The following is an 18,770-nucleotide window of genomic DNA, read 5'->3' on the forward strand; positions in this document are numbered from 1 at the left end:
CCTAAAAGGACTTTGAAGGAGGGTTGTTGCCCCATCTAAGTCTGCTTTTATCTCGTAGGTAATGCAAGGGAGGTTTTAGCAAACACTGTGCTATTATCGTGCTTAATTTCAATTACCCTGTCCTTCCACCTTCTAAGCACGTCATTCAGCTACAGTAATCAACAACTGAGGCTTTCTTCGCGATAGAAAAAAGTTGACAGGTTGGAAAAGAGGACAGAATACTGCCCGTCGATTACCCTCGCCTCAACTTCGTATGATCGGCCTCGTTGATAGTCAAACACAACTACAACATTTCCATGTACAAAATCGTTCTATTTTTCACGGATAAACCTTCCCACTTTAGGAAGCTACAGATAAACCAACCTTACTTGCACACGCTCTGTTTCCTTAAATTTATAATATTCTGAATCGCTCCGTAATTATAAACATTATAGGAAATTTTCTTAAAAAAAAAACAGCGCAGAATTTCTTTATGTACAAAAATAGAAAGAACTCTGCACTTTATATTATACGATATGAAATGTTTTGTGGAGTGAAGATCTTCGCAACAAAAAAACCTACAGAAGTACATGTCTGCTGCAAACTTTAAAAACGCAAAGATTTCTCGCATTAAAGAGCTCTCAAAATAACTGTCAGGTTAAATTATAAAAAGTTCTCTATATGAATAAAACCAAGATGGCAACAATGCACAATATATTATACGATATTACATGTTTTGTAAGGCGAGAATCTACCGCAACTTGAACCTCCAGAAGTACATGTCTGCTGAAAAATTTAAAAACGCAACGATTTCTCACATCAAAGAGCTCTTGAAATCACTGTCAGGTTCATTATTAAAAGTTTCTACATATGAATTAAAACCAAGATATGAATTTCCTTTATCGTAAAAAATAGCATATGATGTCGAAATTGCAAGAGGAGCCTTCCAGAGCGCAAAGTTATAATACGATATCTTTACAAAATAAATTCGCTATACATCGATTTCTAAATTAGATTCATTGTCTGATATGGACGGCGAATGAGTCAAGTCTGAGTTTGATCCATCGTGCGAGTCTCTGCGCAGGTGCAGTACAGGTACGTGCATCGAGGACGGCCGAGAACCGGATTTGGGCGTGGTCCCTGAAGTGGGAGAAAATGCCGGGGTTGATGCTCCTGTGTCCAAAGGAGAAACTGAAGGAGAACGAGTTACTAAGGGCGTAATGGCCGGAGTAAAGTTCGGTGAGAATGCAGGGGAAGTGTACCGTGTGGAAGGAGGACTAATGGGTGAGCGCGGAAGTGAAGACACCGAAGAAAGCATGTCCGTTGTTACTAGCCCTGTTGGAGGGTTTCGGGAATCACGACTCGAAGGCAAGCTTAAACTCACAGTTTTCTTTGGATGTGCATCGTCCTTCATTTTACCAATTTCAAGAAAAACATCCGCTAACGGCTGGAACTGCGGGCCCCAGTCCAGAAGGTAATCCCAATTGTAGCTTCCTGTCAGCTCTTCCCGACTTCCCACAATCGAACTCAACGATCCACCGTACGAAGGATGATCGTGTCCTTCTTCAACAAACGGTCGCATCCCATCAATAATCGATTCATCTTCGTCGGCGTCGACTTCGGCTAGCTTGGCGTAAAGCAAATTGCTGACGTCAACTCCGCCGTCCGCCTCTCCACCTCCTTCTTCGCCGAAGACATGGAGACTTTCTTGACTTCCAAGCCGTGCCAGCAATTTTTCGATTTTGTCCGAGTGTTTATCAATCGCCAAACCTTCCCCTTGCATCATGCTACTTGCGTCGCTGATTGTAAGTTGAGAAACTTGATCAGAATCCTGCTGAATTCCCGAATCAGGTCCCACAACAGTTTTGACGTAATTCTCGGAGTGTAAACTTCCAATATCTCCGTTTACGATCACCGGATGACGCCCGTCTTCAAAATCAACGCCTTCTGAAGAACCTCGGCCGCTCGACGCGCTATTCGGTGTATCCGAAGAGTCGGTTCCACAAGCCGGTGAGTCACTCGGGCCGTTCAGAGGCGAACCTTCCTGAGAGACACCGCGAGGCGTAGAAACATTCTCTAGGGATGAATCCACGTGGTTGATATTCCCATTTGGAGCTGAATACACCGTAATCTCATCGAATGAACCATCATAACGCAACCGAGGATGCTGACGACTTCTTTTCTTCTTCTTCTTGCGTAAAATAATGGCCGCCATGACGATGAAAGCAATCAAAATTACCACTACTAAGATTGCTAGGCCAATAATGATGTAGGTATTTTTGGATATTCCTTCGTCATCGCCATCACCTCTTTGTTCCGTATTTGCACATTCGGCGCAAGCAAAATCAATTCCAAACTCTACCGATGCCAGCCCCTTGAACGAGTTTGGCTTACCACTGTCTACCTGCACGCGAAGCTTGACCTTTGTCACGTCAATCTCTCTTCGAAACCTCCGTGATCCGATCGATACATCATCGGTTTCTTCGACACTTCTTCGTTTTCGCCGTTTGTTGTTCACTTCACTGAGCGACTTGTTGACGAAGATAATTCCAGTGGTTTCATTTATCGCAAACACATCTAAACTGACAAAGTCGAAGGAATAACGCAAGCGGCCATCTTCGCCGTCATCTTCGTCGGACGCGACAACCTGACCGACAACGTAACCAATTTTGGCGTTTCCAGGAACTTCTTCGAACTCATAGCTCGACTTTTCAAATGTAGGTTCAAATTCGTCCACGCTTTTGATGTTCACCGTTAAATTTACCGTGTTATCTAAAGGAGGTTTCCCTTTATCCACGGCTTTGACTAGTAGCCAGTAAAGATTACGAGCCTCGTAATTGAAAGTAGCGTTAGTGCTGAGCCTTCCGCTGTCGCTTTCGATGATAAACAGACCTTGTCCACTCCCTCCAATGATGCTGTACATAACGACGTTGTTTTCGCCTGAATCCCTGTCTTTCGCGTTAAGCTCGTAAAAGAATGTTCCGACGGGGGAATTTTCTTCCACTCCGACATCTTCGGGATGTGGTATGTGAAATTCGGGTTTGTTATCGTTCACGTCGCGTATCTTGATACGCACAGATGCAACCTTTGACTTTGGCTTAAGACCTAAAAATGTTCATAAAGAAAAAACAAAAGAAAACGGTTTGAGATTGTCTCCCAGCCGTGAGGAACATATCTGAACTTCAGTAGTGATCCAATACCAAATTCTCCGAACTAAACTCATAAGAATTGTATGGAAGATAGTAGTGAGAATTACTAATTGGATCTTAGGAGTGAAAGGGTTAAGAAGTTTGGTACATCTTCATTTATTGAGTTTGATCTTTAGCCTCTTTGTCAAAAAAGCAATTTTCTTACTTATGCTCAGCTGATCACCTCTAAAAAACTAGGCGAAGTATTAAGTAAGGTTTTACTTGGAGGGCGTTTTCTTTTTTATTGCACGGTGAAGCTGCAAATTTCATCTCCCCTCGGAGACTTATCGTTAAAACCTGAGATTTGAGCTTGCTTACCTTCATCACTGGCTTGTATCGACAACTTATGTTCCTTAATACTCTCATAGTCCAAACTCGTGATCGTAACAATTTCACCAGTCCTACTGTTTATTCTAAAAGACTGCTTGTCATTTCCTGAGAGGATGGAAAACACCAGCCGCCCATTGGCTCCGGAGTCTTTATCCGTCGCATTTACTCGGACAAGAGTCGTTCCGATCGATACATTTTCGTACACTTCTTTGACATATTCCGTCGGATCAAAGACTGGTGAATTGTCATTGACGTCAGTAATAGTAATGTTCACCTCCACAACAACACTCTTGTTTGTGCTTTCATCTCGCGCTTCAACACCCATTAAGTAATTCTTTTCCGATTCATAATCCAAGCCAAATTTGCTCACTTCGATGATTCCACTTCGAAGTCCGATCCGGAAGAGACCTTCTGAGTTTCCAAATTTAAACTTGTAACTTATCTTGGCTACGTTCATTCCTGAGTCATCGGCGGCGGAGACTGTCAGAACTGTAGTGCCAGGTGGGGCGTCTTCGGCAATGCTCTTTTTATACGCTGGCTCCCTAAACATTGGTTTTCGGTTGATTCGGATTTGCACCGTTACGAAAGCACGCTGCTGAGGCACCCCTCGGTCAATGGCCGAAACCACGACGAAGTAAAGCGATTCTCGATCACTAGTTTCGATCTTTTTCGCCGTGTAGATGACACCCGAGGTAGCATTTATACGGAACACGTCTAGAGAGGTCACGAACGCGTATCTCAGTTCTCTGTTTGAGCCATCGTCCTTGTCTTCAGCGCTAACTTTTAAGATGGACGTACCTTGGGCAGTTTCTTCTGAAAGTGTGGCCTGATAGGAGCTTTCCAAGAACTTCGGAGCATTGTCATTCACATCTTTCACGTTAACAGTCACTGTGGTGTGGGACTTGTAACGGCCGTCGCTACAAGTTACATTTAGTTCATAAGACGTGTTACGCTCGTAATCCAAGGATTCCAACAAGGTTATCTCTCCTGTCAACTGATCGATGCGAAACACATCATAACTAGTCTTGTCGTTGCCAAAAGAATACATCAAATTTGGATGTTTGTCCTTGTCAGTGGCAGCCACGCGCCTAACGAGGGACCCGACTCTTAGATCTTCGTTAACGTTCACTGAATACGGCCCTGAGAATGTTGGGATGTTATCGTTGACATCGACAATGTTGACAACCACATGGCTTAAACTGGACCTAGATGGGGTTCCCTTGTCTGTCGCGTTAACAACTAAATCGTAAACTGGGTGCTTTTCGCGATCAAGGATACCATTGGTAGTAAGTACACCACGCTGTGCATCAATGACAAACTTACGATCCACGTTCCCAAAAATGATCTTGTAGGTCACTTCCTGGTTTTTCCCAGAGTCCTTGTCTGTTGTAGAAAGATTGGCCACAGTCCTAGATGTAAAACTGCTGGACTGCAATGCATCATCCTCCGACAGTTGAACAGAAATATTTGCGGGATAAAAGACTGGATTGTTGTCGTTTACATCCGTTAGGTTCACTTGCAGTGTTAGGTAATCATTTCTTGACGGTTGGCTCTTTCGTGACACAATGATGCGAAGGCTGAAGTAACGCAATCTTTCAAAATCGAGGTAGGCCGGGTTTTGCACTGTCATGATGCCGTTTTGGGCGTTGATAAGGAAAGCGTTACCACTGTTACCATCGACTATGCTGTACACCACATCGTTCGATGGATTTGCCAGTACTCGGGCCACTTCGCGACCCTTTGGGCTGTTCTCAGGCATGGAAACGAACACTGGCGTGCTGTTGACGAATTTTGGTCGGTTGACCGCGGCGCTTCCAACTATAATTTCCAAAATACCTCTCCCGGTCAAGTTACCTCCGTCATCAGCGATGATGTTCAAAACATAAGCTCCGTCGGGTATATTAGAGACACCTGGTTTAACTCTCACATTTCCACTGTTACTTTCCAGCTGAAAGAACCGATTCGAACTATTAGCAAGCCTATAGGTCATATGGGTTATTGAGCTAGAGTCTTTGTCTTTAGCGTGCACTGTCACTAAGGTATTTTGTGTCACAGACGAACCAGATGCGATAGTAGCCTCGTAAGGTATCTTTTCAAACACAGGGGCGTGGTTATTCTCGTCGATGATTGACACCGTCACTCCAACCGATGTCTCTCTAGGTGCCACTCCTTTATCCGTTGCCCGGCAGAGAAAGTTGTAAACGTTCTTGGTGTAGTAGTCAAATTCTTGCAAGGTGTAGATAGTTCCTGATTTGGAATCGATACGGAAAATACCCAGCGCTTCAGTACTTAAAGAAAACGTGATTTCTCCATTCTTTCCCGAATCACCGTCCGTGGCTTTCACGCGGAGAATAGAAGTACCGATTTTGGTAAGCTCCCGGATGTTTAAGCTGTAAGAGGTGTTCACAAACTTTGGCGAGTTGTCATTTTTGTCGCCAACAAAAATTGTCACGTGAATACTGGAGTTATAAAACGGAACAACGACGTTCCTTGCCTCTATGACTAAATCGTACCGAGATTTAATTTCTCTATCGAGCTGACCTGTTGTCGAAAGTACACCCGTAAACTCTCCAACTGAAAACTTCGCGTCTTCATTACCACGCTGAATAATGTAGCGAAGGCGACCATTCTGTCCAATATCAGAATCTAGAGCTCTCAACGTGTGAAAATCGAAAGGGGCCGTGTGCTCTAAAACAGTCAAATTAAGACGAGAGGGAATGAAAACGGGCCTGTGGTCGTTCACGTCAAGAACTTTAATTTTCACTGTGCAGGTTCCCACACGACGAGGATAAACGTTGTCCGTAGCGTAAACAGTGAGAGTGTACTCGTCTTTTTCCTCGCGATCAAGCGTCGAATTCGTATAAAGCACTCCACTGCTGCCATTGATTGCGAACTTGTGATTCAAATTTCCTCTGGGAATACTGTAGGTCAAGGCACCGTTTTCTCCGCTGTCGAGGTCGTACGCGCTGACCGTCATCACAGGGGTACCCACGGGCTGGTTTTCGCTCACGTTGCCGAGGAACAAGCTCTGGTTAAACTCCGGTCCATTATCGTTCACATCTACAACGAAAACAGTCAGCAGCTGGAAGGAGGACCGGGGAGGAGTGCCTTTATCTGTGACAGAAATGTTAAGAACATACTTGGGCGTGGTCTCGTGGTCCAAGGTCCCCAGCAACTCGAGCAGCCCCGTGTCCGCATTCAGGGCAAACTTTTTAAAGCTTTCGCCATTCCCATCATGTTCTATTTTGTACGTCACTTCACCATTGCTACCTAGGTCGTCATCTATGGCGGTGATTGTGATGACGGGGTAGCGAAAGCCTTCGTCTTCCATCACAAACGTCTCGTTCGGCGACACAAAAGTCGGCTTGTTGTCATTGACATCGCTCACGATGATGAAAATCGTCAACGTACTCGATAAACGCTCGGATTCTGTAAAGGCTTGATCGGTGGCTCGGATGTTTAAAGTGTACTCGTCGACTGCCTCGCGATCGATTCTTCCGATGGTCTGAACGACGCCTGTCGACGGATCAACTTTAAATTTTGGGGGCCCTGGCGACTGAGAATCGATTGAATATCGAATCCAGCTGTTCTGACCCGAGTCGTAGTCATGAGCTTTAATGGTGGTGACGTTGGAGTTCGGAGGCACGCCTTCCCGTAACTGCACGGTCACGGGGTTCATCTCGAACGTGGGTCTGTTGTCGTTCGAATCTAGCACGTACACTGTAACATACAGGTAGCTGCGCTGACTGTTCTGACCCTGATCGCGTGCTTCAATCCTGAGCTGATATTTGCTTTTTTTCTCGAAGTCCAGTTGTTTGCGGAGGGTGATAACACCGGAAGTTGCGTTGATTTCGAACACCTTTCCCCCGTTACCTTGATCGATGGTGTAACGCACTTTGCCGTTGTTTCCGGTATCCTTATCTCTGGCTGTTACGGTAGTCACGACAGTTCCAATGGCCTGCTTCTCGGGTATATTTACAAAGATGCTGTTGTTTACAAAGCGAGGTGGATTGTCGTTTACATCGAGCACATGAATAGTGACGAACACGACGTGAGATTGATTAGGATTTCCATGGTCTTTGGCGCCGATGCTTAACGTATAACGCTCGTGTTTCTCACGGTCTAATCGAGCTGTAGTGGTGATAACACCAGTCTTGGCATCTATGGTAAACACACTGGGATTACTGGCAGAGAAGTAGCTAATCATACCATTGGAGCCTACGTCTGGATCAGAAGCTTCGACAGTTAGGACAGACGACCCCAAGGGGATATCTTCCGGAACAGCTTTCTCGTAGAACGGTTTCTTAAAGGTGGGCGCGTTATCGTTCAAATCTTGAACCGTAACGGTCACGCTAGCATAGTCTGTTCTAGGACTCGCACCGTGGTCTCTCGCTTTCACCATAAGCGTGTAGGAAGAGCGCTGCTCTCGATTTAAAACTTGATTAGTTCTAATGATGCCTGTATTGTGATCAATTACAAACTCGACGCTTGGGGGCTCGAAAGTGTATGAAATCCTCGCATTGGCACCAGCATCTTTGTCTGATGCAGGAACCTGACCAACTAATGTTCTGTTTGGTTGATTCTCATCCACAGAGAATATGTACGACTGCTGAGTAAACTCGGGATTGTGGTCATTAACATCGTCAACATGTATTACCACATCAGCTGTCGAACTTTTAGGAATACGTCCTTTGTCTGTGGCGACCACTTTAAATCGATAAACATCTTGCTGCTCCCTGTCTAACTTTCTGGTGATGTAGAGCCATCCATTGGACCTCAAGCCAAACATACTGGTGTCCACACCCGACTGAAAGCTGTACGAGATCCATGCATTGTTACCAGTGTCTGCATCAGTGGCTGTTACATTTAAGATGTCAGTCCCAGCTGGAGTAAGTTCGTCGACACGTGCAGAGTAGGACGAATTAGAGAATACTGGAGTGTGGTCGTTCACGTCTACGACAGTTATTCTGAAGGTAGCTGTTGTATTCAAAGGTGGGGATCCACCATCTTCTGCCAAAACTTTAATCATATAATGCCTTGGACCCTCAAAGTCGATAGAGTGAGTCAGTGTCAATGCACCCGTGCTCGCATTCACCTGGAAGGTGCTGTTAGGGTTGAACAGAAGAGTGTACCTTACACGACCAAACAGACCACTGTCAGGGTCTTTTGCAGTAACATTGTAGAAAACTTCTCCGACTTTGGTGTCTTCCAGAACATTGACATCAATTACACTGCTTTCAAATGAAGGGGCATTGTCATTAATATCAATCACTGTCACGCTGACATTTGCAAAGCCATAAAGAGGTGGTACACCACCATCTTTTGCCTGAATGGTAAGCAACATTTCTGGACTTCTTTCATGGTCAATGTTGCTTCGGGTGAAAATTGTTCCAGTTGAGTTTATGGTGAAGACTCTGTGCATGTCACCACCACTGATTGAATAATAAATGTCAGCATTTGTCCCCAAGTCTTTGCTTGAGGCATACACTGAACCTAGCAGTGAGTTAATATCAGAGTTTTCAATTATGGTGAATTTGTAAGCACTTGGTTCAAATGCAGGAGGTTCATCGTTCACATCCAAAACTGTGACTTCTACAACTGCTGAGTTTTTAGATTTCAATCCACCACCATCCATAACCTGAACTTCAAGTCGGTGAAAGTCCTTTGTTTCTCGATCAAGGGGTTTTATCAGAGTAATCACCCCAGAGGATGAACTGATGAAAAAGATACCATCATTGTTCCCATTTGAAAAAGCAAAATTGACTTGTGAGAAGATGCCACTATCATTATCTTTGGCCAAAACTGTTACGATGGCATCATTGATGGTCAGGTTTTCAAAGACTGACACATTGTATGTTGTTGGATTTATAACTGGATAGTTATCATTCTCATCCACCACAGAAATGTTCAAAATAGATTTATCAAAACGTCCTCCGCCATCAGATGCCACAACATTCACCAGGTAAAGTGACTGAGCTTCAAAGTCGATTAGTCCTGAAGAGGAAACAAGTCCAGTGTTTGGATCTATGGAAAATGGAACACTCCTAGGTTGAGTTTCCAAGGAGTAAAGCACCATACCATTAATTCCGCTATCAATGTCATTTGCCATAACTTGCACAACAGAAGTATTATTGGCTGAATTCTCATTAACTGTTGAAAAGTACACAGCCTCTGTAAAGACAGGATTGTTATCATTAGCATCAGTAATGTTCACAATAACGGTACAGTTTGCACCTAAAGCTGGTACACCTGAGTCTGTGACAGTCACGAGGAACTCCAGTCTAGGAAATTTTTCTCGATCCAGCCTTGCACTTGTGCGAATCTCTCCAGTAGCTTGATTGATTTGGAACCAAGATTTGTAAGGAGCAGCTTGAGGACTGTAGGAAATATTATAAACTAACTTGGCATTTGAACCTATGTCTTTGTCAGTTGCACGAGCAACCAAAACACTTGTGCCAATGGTAGCATTCTCTGACACTGCAGCAGTAAACACATCTTGATCAAATTTAGGATGGTTATCATTAATGTCTCCAACATTAAAGATGAATCCATCCTGTGTGGTTTGTTGAGGTTGGCCACGGTCTTTGGCATAAATGTGAACTGGAAAAGTAGGTTGTTTTTCTCTATCCAATTCTTTAGCAAGTGAAATAATGTGAACATCATTTACTGCATCATAAGCAATACTTAAATGTCCATTTCCACCTTGAATCGTCACAGACTCAATTTGCCCATTTTTACCAGCATCTTTATCAGAGACCCGAACGCGTGCCACTTTAGTTCCAGGGCTGGCATCCTCATAAACTTGAAAGGCATCGTCTAGATAAAATGTATAGGTGACCTCTGGAGGGTTGTCGTTCTCATCCAGAACATTAATCGTTACGAAAGCTATATCGTGTTTGTGATATCCCAGACTGCCTGGATTGTGTGCCCGCACACGAAGCGAGAAACGATCTTGTTTCTCGCGATCGAGGATTGCAACATTTACTATTTCCCCTTTCTCAGTAGTTAGTAGTGTGAAATAACCGTCAGGGTCTGAGCTGGAATCATGAATAACGGAATACAAAACTTTTCCATACCTGCCGATATCTTTGTCAGTGGCGTACACTTCCACTATCGATGTGAACGCTTTAGAGTTTTCGGTGATGTTAGCTGTGTAATATTTTGGGTTAAAAACAGGATCGTTATCATTCAAGTCCAGTACAGTAATATTGACTAAGCCGAAGCCAGTTTGTGGTGGTGTGCCGCCATCCGTGGCAGACACGTTCAAACTGAACAAATCGCGCTGTTCCCTATCGAGTTGTTTTCCAGGCTGTAATTCTATTTTTGCTCTCAAACGGCCGGCACTGTCAAGGTATTCTATCAGAACGAACATGTTATCTGTATTTCCAGAAACAATGCTGTAGTTTTGCACCGCATATGACCCAAGATCGTCGTCGATTGCTCTTACGTGCGCCAGTACAGGGTTCCCTTCGTAAAATTCAAAATCGTAAACACTCACGGGAAAGGTTGGAATGTTGTCATTTATGTCAGAGACATTTATAAAAATACCTGTTACTTGAAACGGATTATGGTTCAGTAGATCAATAACGTACCCCGAAATCTTTTCGCGGTCTAAAACAATTCTTGTAGTAATGTTCTTGGAGACTGAATCGAGGATCAAGTCATCTTGAGGTTGAATGTGTAATACCACGTCGTATGGCTGGTTTGCTATATTGCCGACATATGTTCCTATTGGAAGTCCTTCAGTAACATTGAAATAGATGGAATTTGTTGTCGATGCATTGACGGAACAACGATGAAGACCAAACACACATAATGTCCATAATACCACAACGTAAAACCGCCATCGTTCTATTTTAAATCGGCATGCATTCCGAAGAATATAAGTCCTCTGAGGGTCATTCATAGCGCATTTCCTCCTAAATCCCGGGAAAAACGAGCCATGTTACATCCTGCATTGAATATGTGATGGTTTCTGAAACATTTCAGGCGCATCCATGGGTCCTTTGGTAGAATTCTAAGCCTTGAGTTTACTAAACGACGCCATTAACAGCTCGATTCGCCAGTCACCAACAAAGGAATCAACAACGCAAACCGTTCAGCGCTTTGCACGACGAAAATAGCTTTGAAATCCCTTCTGATTTGAATTTTGCGCACAAATCTAAACAGAAACGTCTCTTACAACGGCCAAAAACAACTCGAAGTAACAATACGTTGTGGTTTTAGTTCCACAATTGATGATTATTCAACTGAAATGATATTCAGAGCTTAGGTCAGCGTTCGGTATGAAATGCAAAGGTCACGTGATCGAATTAGTTGTAACTAAATAGCTCGACACTTCAATGTTTTTCAAGGATATGAAAGGTCAGTACGAAGAAACCATTATCACCCGCAGAAGATCGGGCAAGTTTGCAAACAAGCGACACTGTGAAGTGCCCGACTGTGAATTTTTAGCATTCCTCTCTTTGCGATCTCGATTTTCTGTTTGGATTGTTTCAGACAAAATAGCACTATTCCCAAGAGGGACGACCGTTACAACACGACGAATGACAGATGTTAATGGTTTTTCGCCAGGATAAATATGGAACAGAGAGCAATTGAGTAGTCTAACAATACACGTACATCTCTCAAAACATATCTCGACGAAAGAAGAATTTCAAATCACTCTACTAAATGAATTACCCCGTTGTCAGATATACTTAATTTGTTACGCCATTAGCTCAACCTAAAAAATAATTTTTATTTCTGTAAATTCTTGACGCAGCAGGAAACAAAAGCTGTCAAAACAAGGCCTCCTATTGGCAGCAACGGCTTTAAAGTGATAATTGGCTATGCAAATCATAAAGACATTGTTGCCTGACAACAGTTGAAAGAATGTACAGGAAATATAGAAAGGTGAGCAGAATTAGGGGGTAAATATTCAAATAACTTGTACACTCGGAGTTAAAATTTGAAAGGCATTCGATAATAATACAGTAAGAGGGCTTTGTGTCAGCTGATATTTGATATTTCACCGTGGAAATTCCATCTAATCCCAAACATAAATATGAGTGTATTGTTTGAGGGCTTCCAGTTAAAAACTTGCTCGACCGGTAACTGCGAAATATTGAATTCCTTCGGCCAACTGACCTTCGTGGCAACATGTGGACGCGAAAAAAGCACCTAATTTTTTATCAACCTGTTACTGATTTCGAAGAGAGAAGTCGTTCACGACAATTGAATTTATGGCATTTTCGCTTTCCCTCATAGAGCATTAAGACACCAGCAGATTTAATCCAATATTTACCCCCAAGCATATGCGCTGAGGGCCATCGCTATTTTCCATCTAAACCATGCCATACCTCGGAAGTGAGTTTCAATTATGCAATGATTATTGCTGTAATTTTGTTTTCGAAGACAACTCTCGCCACCTTACTGAATTCTTTCTTTAATAAACATGTTATTACTCAACATGATGAGAACTGAAGTCAACATATATAAATATGAAAAAAAAAATCAGTAAAAAGGTAATGGGCATACTCATTTAACATTTTATTAAGTCTCCGGCGATAGAAACCGATATTGCCCGATTCCTCTACATGAAAATGCCGTAATTATCAAATCACTTTTTATTAATGGAGTTTTGTGATCTAAACCCCTAAATGAAGACGGGTCAACAAAGACAAATTTCAATTTTTAAGCATTATAAAAGCAGAACTTACAATCTATATGAAATGGTGCTGGAAAAAGCCCTTTTATTTCATTCATTTGTGTCATAAAAGCTACAAAGTGCTTTGATTTTAAGCTGTCCATGATATCGAAAATCGAAAAGGCCATTTATCTAAACTAAATAGAGTATGGATCAATAGCAAAGCTGGACAAAAGCGATAGTATTTTATCTATCAATATACGAATTTAATACATTCGCTACATATATATATATATATATATATATATATATATATATATATATATATAAATTCTATACGGATTTATGCCGTAAATCAGATAAACGTCAAAACTTGAGAGCGTCTTAGCCAACTACTCAATAGTTTCCTTCAGCATTTGCCATGAAAATTGTATAATGAAGGAAGTCAGAAAGGCGGCATATTTTTACATGAAACATGTGTACTTTCAATCAGGAGTTCTCGTGGCGCTTAAAACAACTAATTTAACACAATGACTCTGCAAATTTGCCACAGTGTGCGTGATGTGTCGAAATTTCTGGCGTCATCTCAAAATACCGCCCAAATCCCATTTGCCGGCTCAGTTATATCACATGAGCGGTTTTGTCACGCGAAGCGAAATCTGAACGTTTTTGACTGCATTCGGGCTGTAATAATACGTGTAAATTTGGCATGAAGCTATGACAAGAACATGGAAGGTAAATCGAAACCGCGGAGGAAACACCCGAAGTGAATAATGACCTTGCAGTTCTCGAGGAGTATTGTCCAAGGGCAGAAGTCACCTTGATGAAGTTTCAAAAGTTCACACCTATTCCTGAGAAGTCTGTAAAGTTTAAATTGTGCTTAAATCTGTAGACAAAAGAAAGCTACCAGTTAGTTTTTGTTCGGTTGTACTAGTCTTACAAGAAGGATTAATCTATGCAAACGTCGGCGACGCTAAGAAAATCCTTTGGAAATTAAAAATTCAAGCCGTGATTTCCGCCTTTCCAAGATAATCATATTCTTCGCATCGAGTTGCGACGCCAGCCCTGGTATCCATCGAATTCTAAACACACAAAAATCTATGTCTGAATCAATGAATGAAATTTAGCGTAGAAATCAGTATAATGAGGAGTTTTTCATTTCGCCAGACCTGGAGACACCAACTATTTTATAAGTTTGTCTCAAATTTAAGTCCGTAAGGAGAAGCGGTGGCCAAAACTTTTTGTTTTTCCGTCAGAATCGAATCCATTGAGTGAGCGCGGAGAAATAGAAGAACATACGTGAGCGGGCATTTTTCGCTCACCGGGTTTCTGTTCCGAACTCTTTCCGCATGCACCGCGTTGAGCAAGAGACGACGGGTTGATCGATGCGAGATAACGCGACTGCCTGAAATTTACTTTTGGAGCAAAGACGTACAATATCTCTGTGAAAATGACTTATCCGGGAAAATCCGTCTTTTCATCGATCACAACAAAACACTCACGGCGGCAAAAAAAGCAGCATCTTCTGGTTTTCGCATTTGCGGTGGCGGAAAACCAAAAGGAAACCAAAAGGAAACCAACGTGGAAATCTCAAGTGAGTAAAAACAAGAAGAAACCCACAGTAGCAAATTCAGCGATATTTTACCCCAAGTCAAGCATAACGCCGGAAAACCAAGTCACGATGTATTGGGTGAAGAGTGATAATAGAACTGCTTTAGCTGTGATTGGCTTACCCACCCTGTTAAAACAACCGACAAAGCTCAAGAAAGATTTTTTAAACGGAATTAGCATAAAGCTCCGCACAAACACTCAAATACGAGATATCTTTTTAGGGTCGAAAATGCCGCCCCTCTCACATCTATGGCAGGAAATTGTGCCAGCCGAAAACTTTGCGTTTGAAAAACGATTGATGTAGTAATATCTGTAGAAATCAGTGAAGAGTGCACTCAATTCGAACGAGGAACGTGCTGGGAATTTTAAATGAAAATTAAAGTACTCTAATTAATTCGAAAGAGTATCCAGATGTGAAGAGGCAATTAAAGATATGCAACATGCAACGGTTATATTTAGAAACACGGCCAAGAATGAAAAACTTTACAGTATCATTAATAGCTTCGCCTGAGTGCACCCTTAACAAATCCTTTAGCTCTGATTTACACTGACTTACCGAGTCTACACTGAGTTATTTTTGTTTTGTATTGGTATCTTACCCCTCGCGCCAAATTGAGGAAACCATTGCAATAGCTTCTAGGAGGATCTGTACTAATTACATTTGAGGCCAACTTCCTTTTTGGTACAACTGGGTGACAAATACACTTCCTGCAAGAATGGTTAATGTAATTTCGGAAGGACATCTCATTTCACCACCATATTTCCTCTAGCCGCGCAATATTTTTCATTTGTCACCAACTGAAACAGACGGAAGCCCAGTGATCTCAAATACTAACTAAAACCAGAAACGAAGTTAACAAAAACCCCAAATGAAATGCAGTCACTTTTAAAAATGATAAAGGGTTCGTCTTAGATTTTGGCTTTTTTTTTTTTTTTGGCTTTTAGACCTCGTTTAATACACAGAGGCGATTAAATTTGTATTAAACAGGAGTCAAATACAAGATGAATTGGAGTGATTTGCGTAATCTCTTCATGTTGATTTTTATCTAAGTAACACATATAGTGCTTGATACAGTGGTACAAGGTCGAAATCCATCAAGGTCAAAAACAGCTCGTTAAGTTTAAATATTCAAATCGCTTCCAAAACAATTCTGGTCTACCTGCGTCTCTACTTTTGTTCAGTATGGCGAACTATGGAAATTTCTGTTCTATAATCGACACAAACCTATGATATGGCGAATTAAGATAAAGCTTTGCCAATGATATGAGGCAATTACGACAATTAACATCTTGGAAGGGGCTCAGCTGCAATTTGCAATGTTGTGCTAAGATTGAGAACCGTAATAGAGAAATTACTTGAGCAAAATGGCAATAAAACTGGAATACTTCCCGGTACAAGCGCACAATTGGATATGGCCGGCTGACGAGGATCCCTAATACAACTTGTTCAGGTTCTCTGCAACATGTTGCTCTCGCTGCCTTACATGGATAAATTTTAGCACCTTTAGCTTTTCATTTACCGTTCATTTAGTTCTGAAATCTTAATACGCCTCTCAACTTTTATTCACAGACTGAAAATAGGTTACCGAAGGGAACGTGGTCGTTGCAAATATACAGTATTGTCTTTTTCATACTTTTTGTAGCAAACTTATGCCAAAGTATTCTCCGAAAATGTATTTCTTCCGAAGTCACGCTTAGAAATGCCATCCCATACAGCAGCACATTTCAGCTTGTTTTTTCAGATCTCGCTCGTGGGCCGACCTTTCAACCAGGCCTCTATTTGAATTTTGATGGTTTGAAGTCTTGAAAAGGGTTTACCTTCCTTCGGCTCCTCGATTATTCGATTTCGATTCTCTGCAAAGAGAAGATGTCTTTATCGATCGTCTATCCCAGACAAATTCAAAGCAGAGTGAGGCACCAACATATGGCGTTCTTCGCTACTTTTCTAATTCTTCGCATGCGAAATCAGGACGAAAAAGGTCAAAAAATTGGTTTGCGTGTGCAGAAATCTGACTGATAGTATTCTTAAGTCTGCCGTGATTAAAATACGGAATGTCGTAAGGAGATTAAAGTACTGAGTTCGCGATCCAGCTTTTATTAACAGGATTATGACAGTATTATTATTCTTATATTTCTACGCCTGTGCTTATTACAATTATGATGGGGAGTTTTGCTAGCGGACAGAGAGGGGATTACTTCAGGCTCATGCTTACATTTCCGCAAATATGCGTTTTATTGGATCAGAGGGCGTTTAGGAGGGCAGAGCTGTACTCTAGAAGTCGATGTTATGTTGGGGATTATATCAGAACGACTCATATTCCTTCAGTTATAGGTTTTATGTTTGGATTAAGAGCAAGTGGTGGGCAGGACTGTTGTCTGGAACTTGTATTGTGGACTAATTTAGGAGCAAAATAGAGATCTATCTTGACGGGACTTCTGTTAAGCCTAACCTCAAATATCTTCAAAGCTCTTGTCGGATTTTGCTTGGCGGAAGCCTGTGTCGATTTGGCGATTGCGGCCGTGGATAAAGAACAAAAATATTATGAGATTGCTGTGGACTACTCGGTTCAGGATCAAAATAAAGTTCTATTTTGATGCGACTTCTGTTACGTTAAGCCTAATCTCAAATTTATTTTCGTGTTTCACTTTGCGGAAGCCTGTGTAGGTTTGGCGACTGCGGCTGTGAATAAAGAACAAAAATATTCTGAGATTGCTGTGGTCTACTCAGTTCAGGATCAAAATGAAGATCTATTTTGACGGAACTTCTGTTAAGCCTGATCTCAAATATATTTTCGTGTTTCGCTTTGCGGAAGCCTATGTCGGTTTGGCGATTTCGGCCGAAAAAAATGAAGAAGGAAAAAAATTAATTGTTGTTCGGCAGAGCCGTGAAAAAAATATAGAAAAACAAAAAACGTTGCATTTTTCATTGGAGTACACAAGAGAGTTGCTCCTCAGAATAGCCAGACAAAAAGCCACTATAGCTAGGGTTCCACCAGCGAGCTCTATTTAGCCAGCATTAACGGCCTTTTTTCAGGATCGGCTCCTCCACTGTCGAATCTGTTAGTCTATAAATTTTGGGGTTGATTGCAGAACAATTCAGTAACTCCTATATGATTAAATTCTTTTGAAAGATAAGAAATTATCAGCAGTGAATTATCTTTAATTAAAGCTAAGTAGATAATGGAATAAATTAATTGGATTTTAGTGTGGCACTTCATGCACTGTCTTTCCTTGTCGACATTGTAAATAAGGGTGTTGGTTTTTGTGGAAGGAGGGAAACCGGACAACCCAAAGAAAAACCCTCTGAGCGAGGAGAAGCCTGGCTAACAACAAACCAATCCCACATGTGAAGCCACGTCGGATAATCAAACCCAAACCACGAAAAGAGTAGGCGAGCCTTTCTATTTTCCAAGAGTATTTTGAAAGTTGACGATATTCAGTGGCCGTGATAATGTACTTACAAAAGCTACGTCTGGATGAACTCCACGCAAAATCACCTCCAAAGCTAAAACACCAAGGAGGTAACGAAAAACCGAACTGACAAAGGAAGATCGCTAATGATAAGGAAAATTGGCAAGGATTGCGAGTGAAAAACTTTGAAAATTTCGGAGAAGTTTTGCACAGGGACACAGCCCCTTCAACTTGCGACCAATAATTAATTAGCACTTAACGTAATTATAATTTACCAAATTCTGCCTAGGGTTTGTTCAAGCATAGTCTGTATTTAATGTAGCTATTGTTAGCCCTGATTTGCAACCTCACTGGAAAGTCTCAAATTCCAATCACAAATTTGTCTTGTCTATCTTTTTTCTTATTCATTTGGAAATAGATTTTCCACCATCCATAAAATGCAGACTATGGGTTGTGAGTTGAACTGTCAGATTCAACTTGCTCGTGTAATTATGAAATAAATTTAAATGGGCTAAACACATTATGATCAAAGCCAGATAACATCGTGTTCTCTCTCGTTAGAAACAAAAATACGAAAAGCTTTCTACAACTAAAGACCAATACAAAAAGTCAAAGGTGGTTTG

General features: G+C 41.8%; 1 protein-coding gene and 1 long non-coding RNA gene across 2 annotated transcripts; one reads left to right on the plus strand and one right to left on the minus strand.

The window, feature by feature from the left end:
• Positions 1 to 291: 291 nt before the first annotated feature.
• LOC113686946 (protein dachsous) lies at positions 292 to 12,943 on the minus strand. The gene is made up of 2 exons (XM_027204631.2): positions 3,486 to 12,943; positions 292 to 3,084 (listed from the first exon to the last, which is right to left on the minus strand). Exons 1-2 carry the CDS (start codon positions 11,401 to 11,403, stop codon positions 971 to 973), a joined length of 10,032 nt encoding a protein of 3,343 aa, XP_027060432.2. The 5' UTR covers positions 11,404 to 12,943; the 3' UTR covers positions 292 to 970.
• LOC149035666 (uncharacterized) lies at positions 12,306 to 18,761 on the plus strand. The gene is made up of 2 exons (XR_016182073.1): positions 12,306 to 12,392; positions 18,709 to 18,761. It is a non-coding gene; the product is annotated as an uncharacterized LOC149035666 (long non-coding RNA).
• The last annotated feature ends 9 nt before the right edge of the window (positions 18,762 to 18,770 follow it).

This window comes from Pocillopora damicornis, chromosome 13 (genome assembly GCF_964200805.1).
Source record: "Pocillopora damicornis chromosome 13, jaPocDami1.2, whole genome shotgun sequence".
Lineage (NCBI taxonomy): Eukaryota > Metazoa > Cnidaria > Anthozoa > Scleractinia > Pocilloporidae > Pocillopora > Pocillopora damicornis.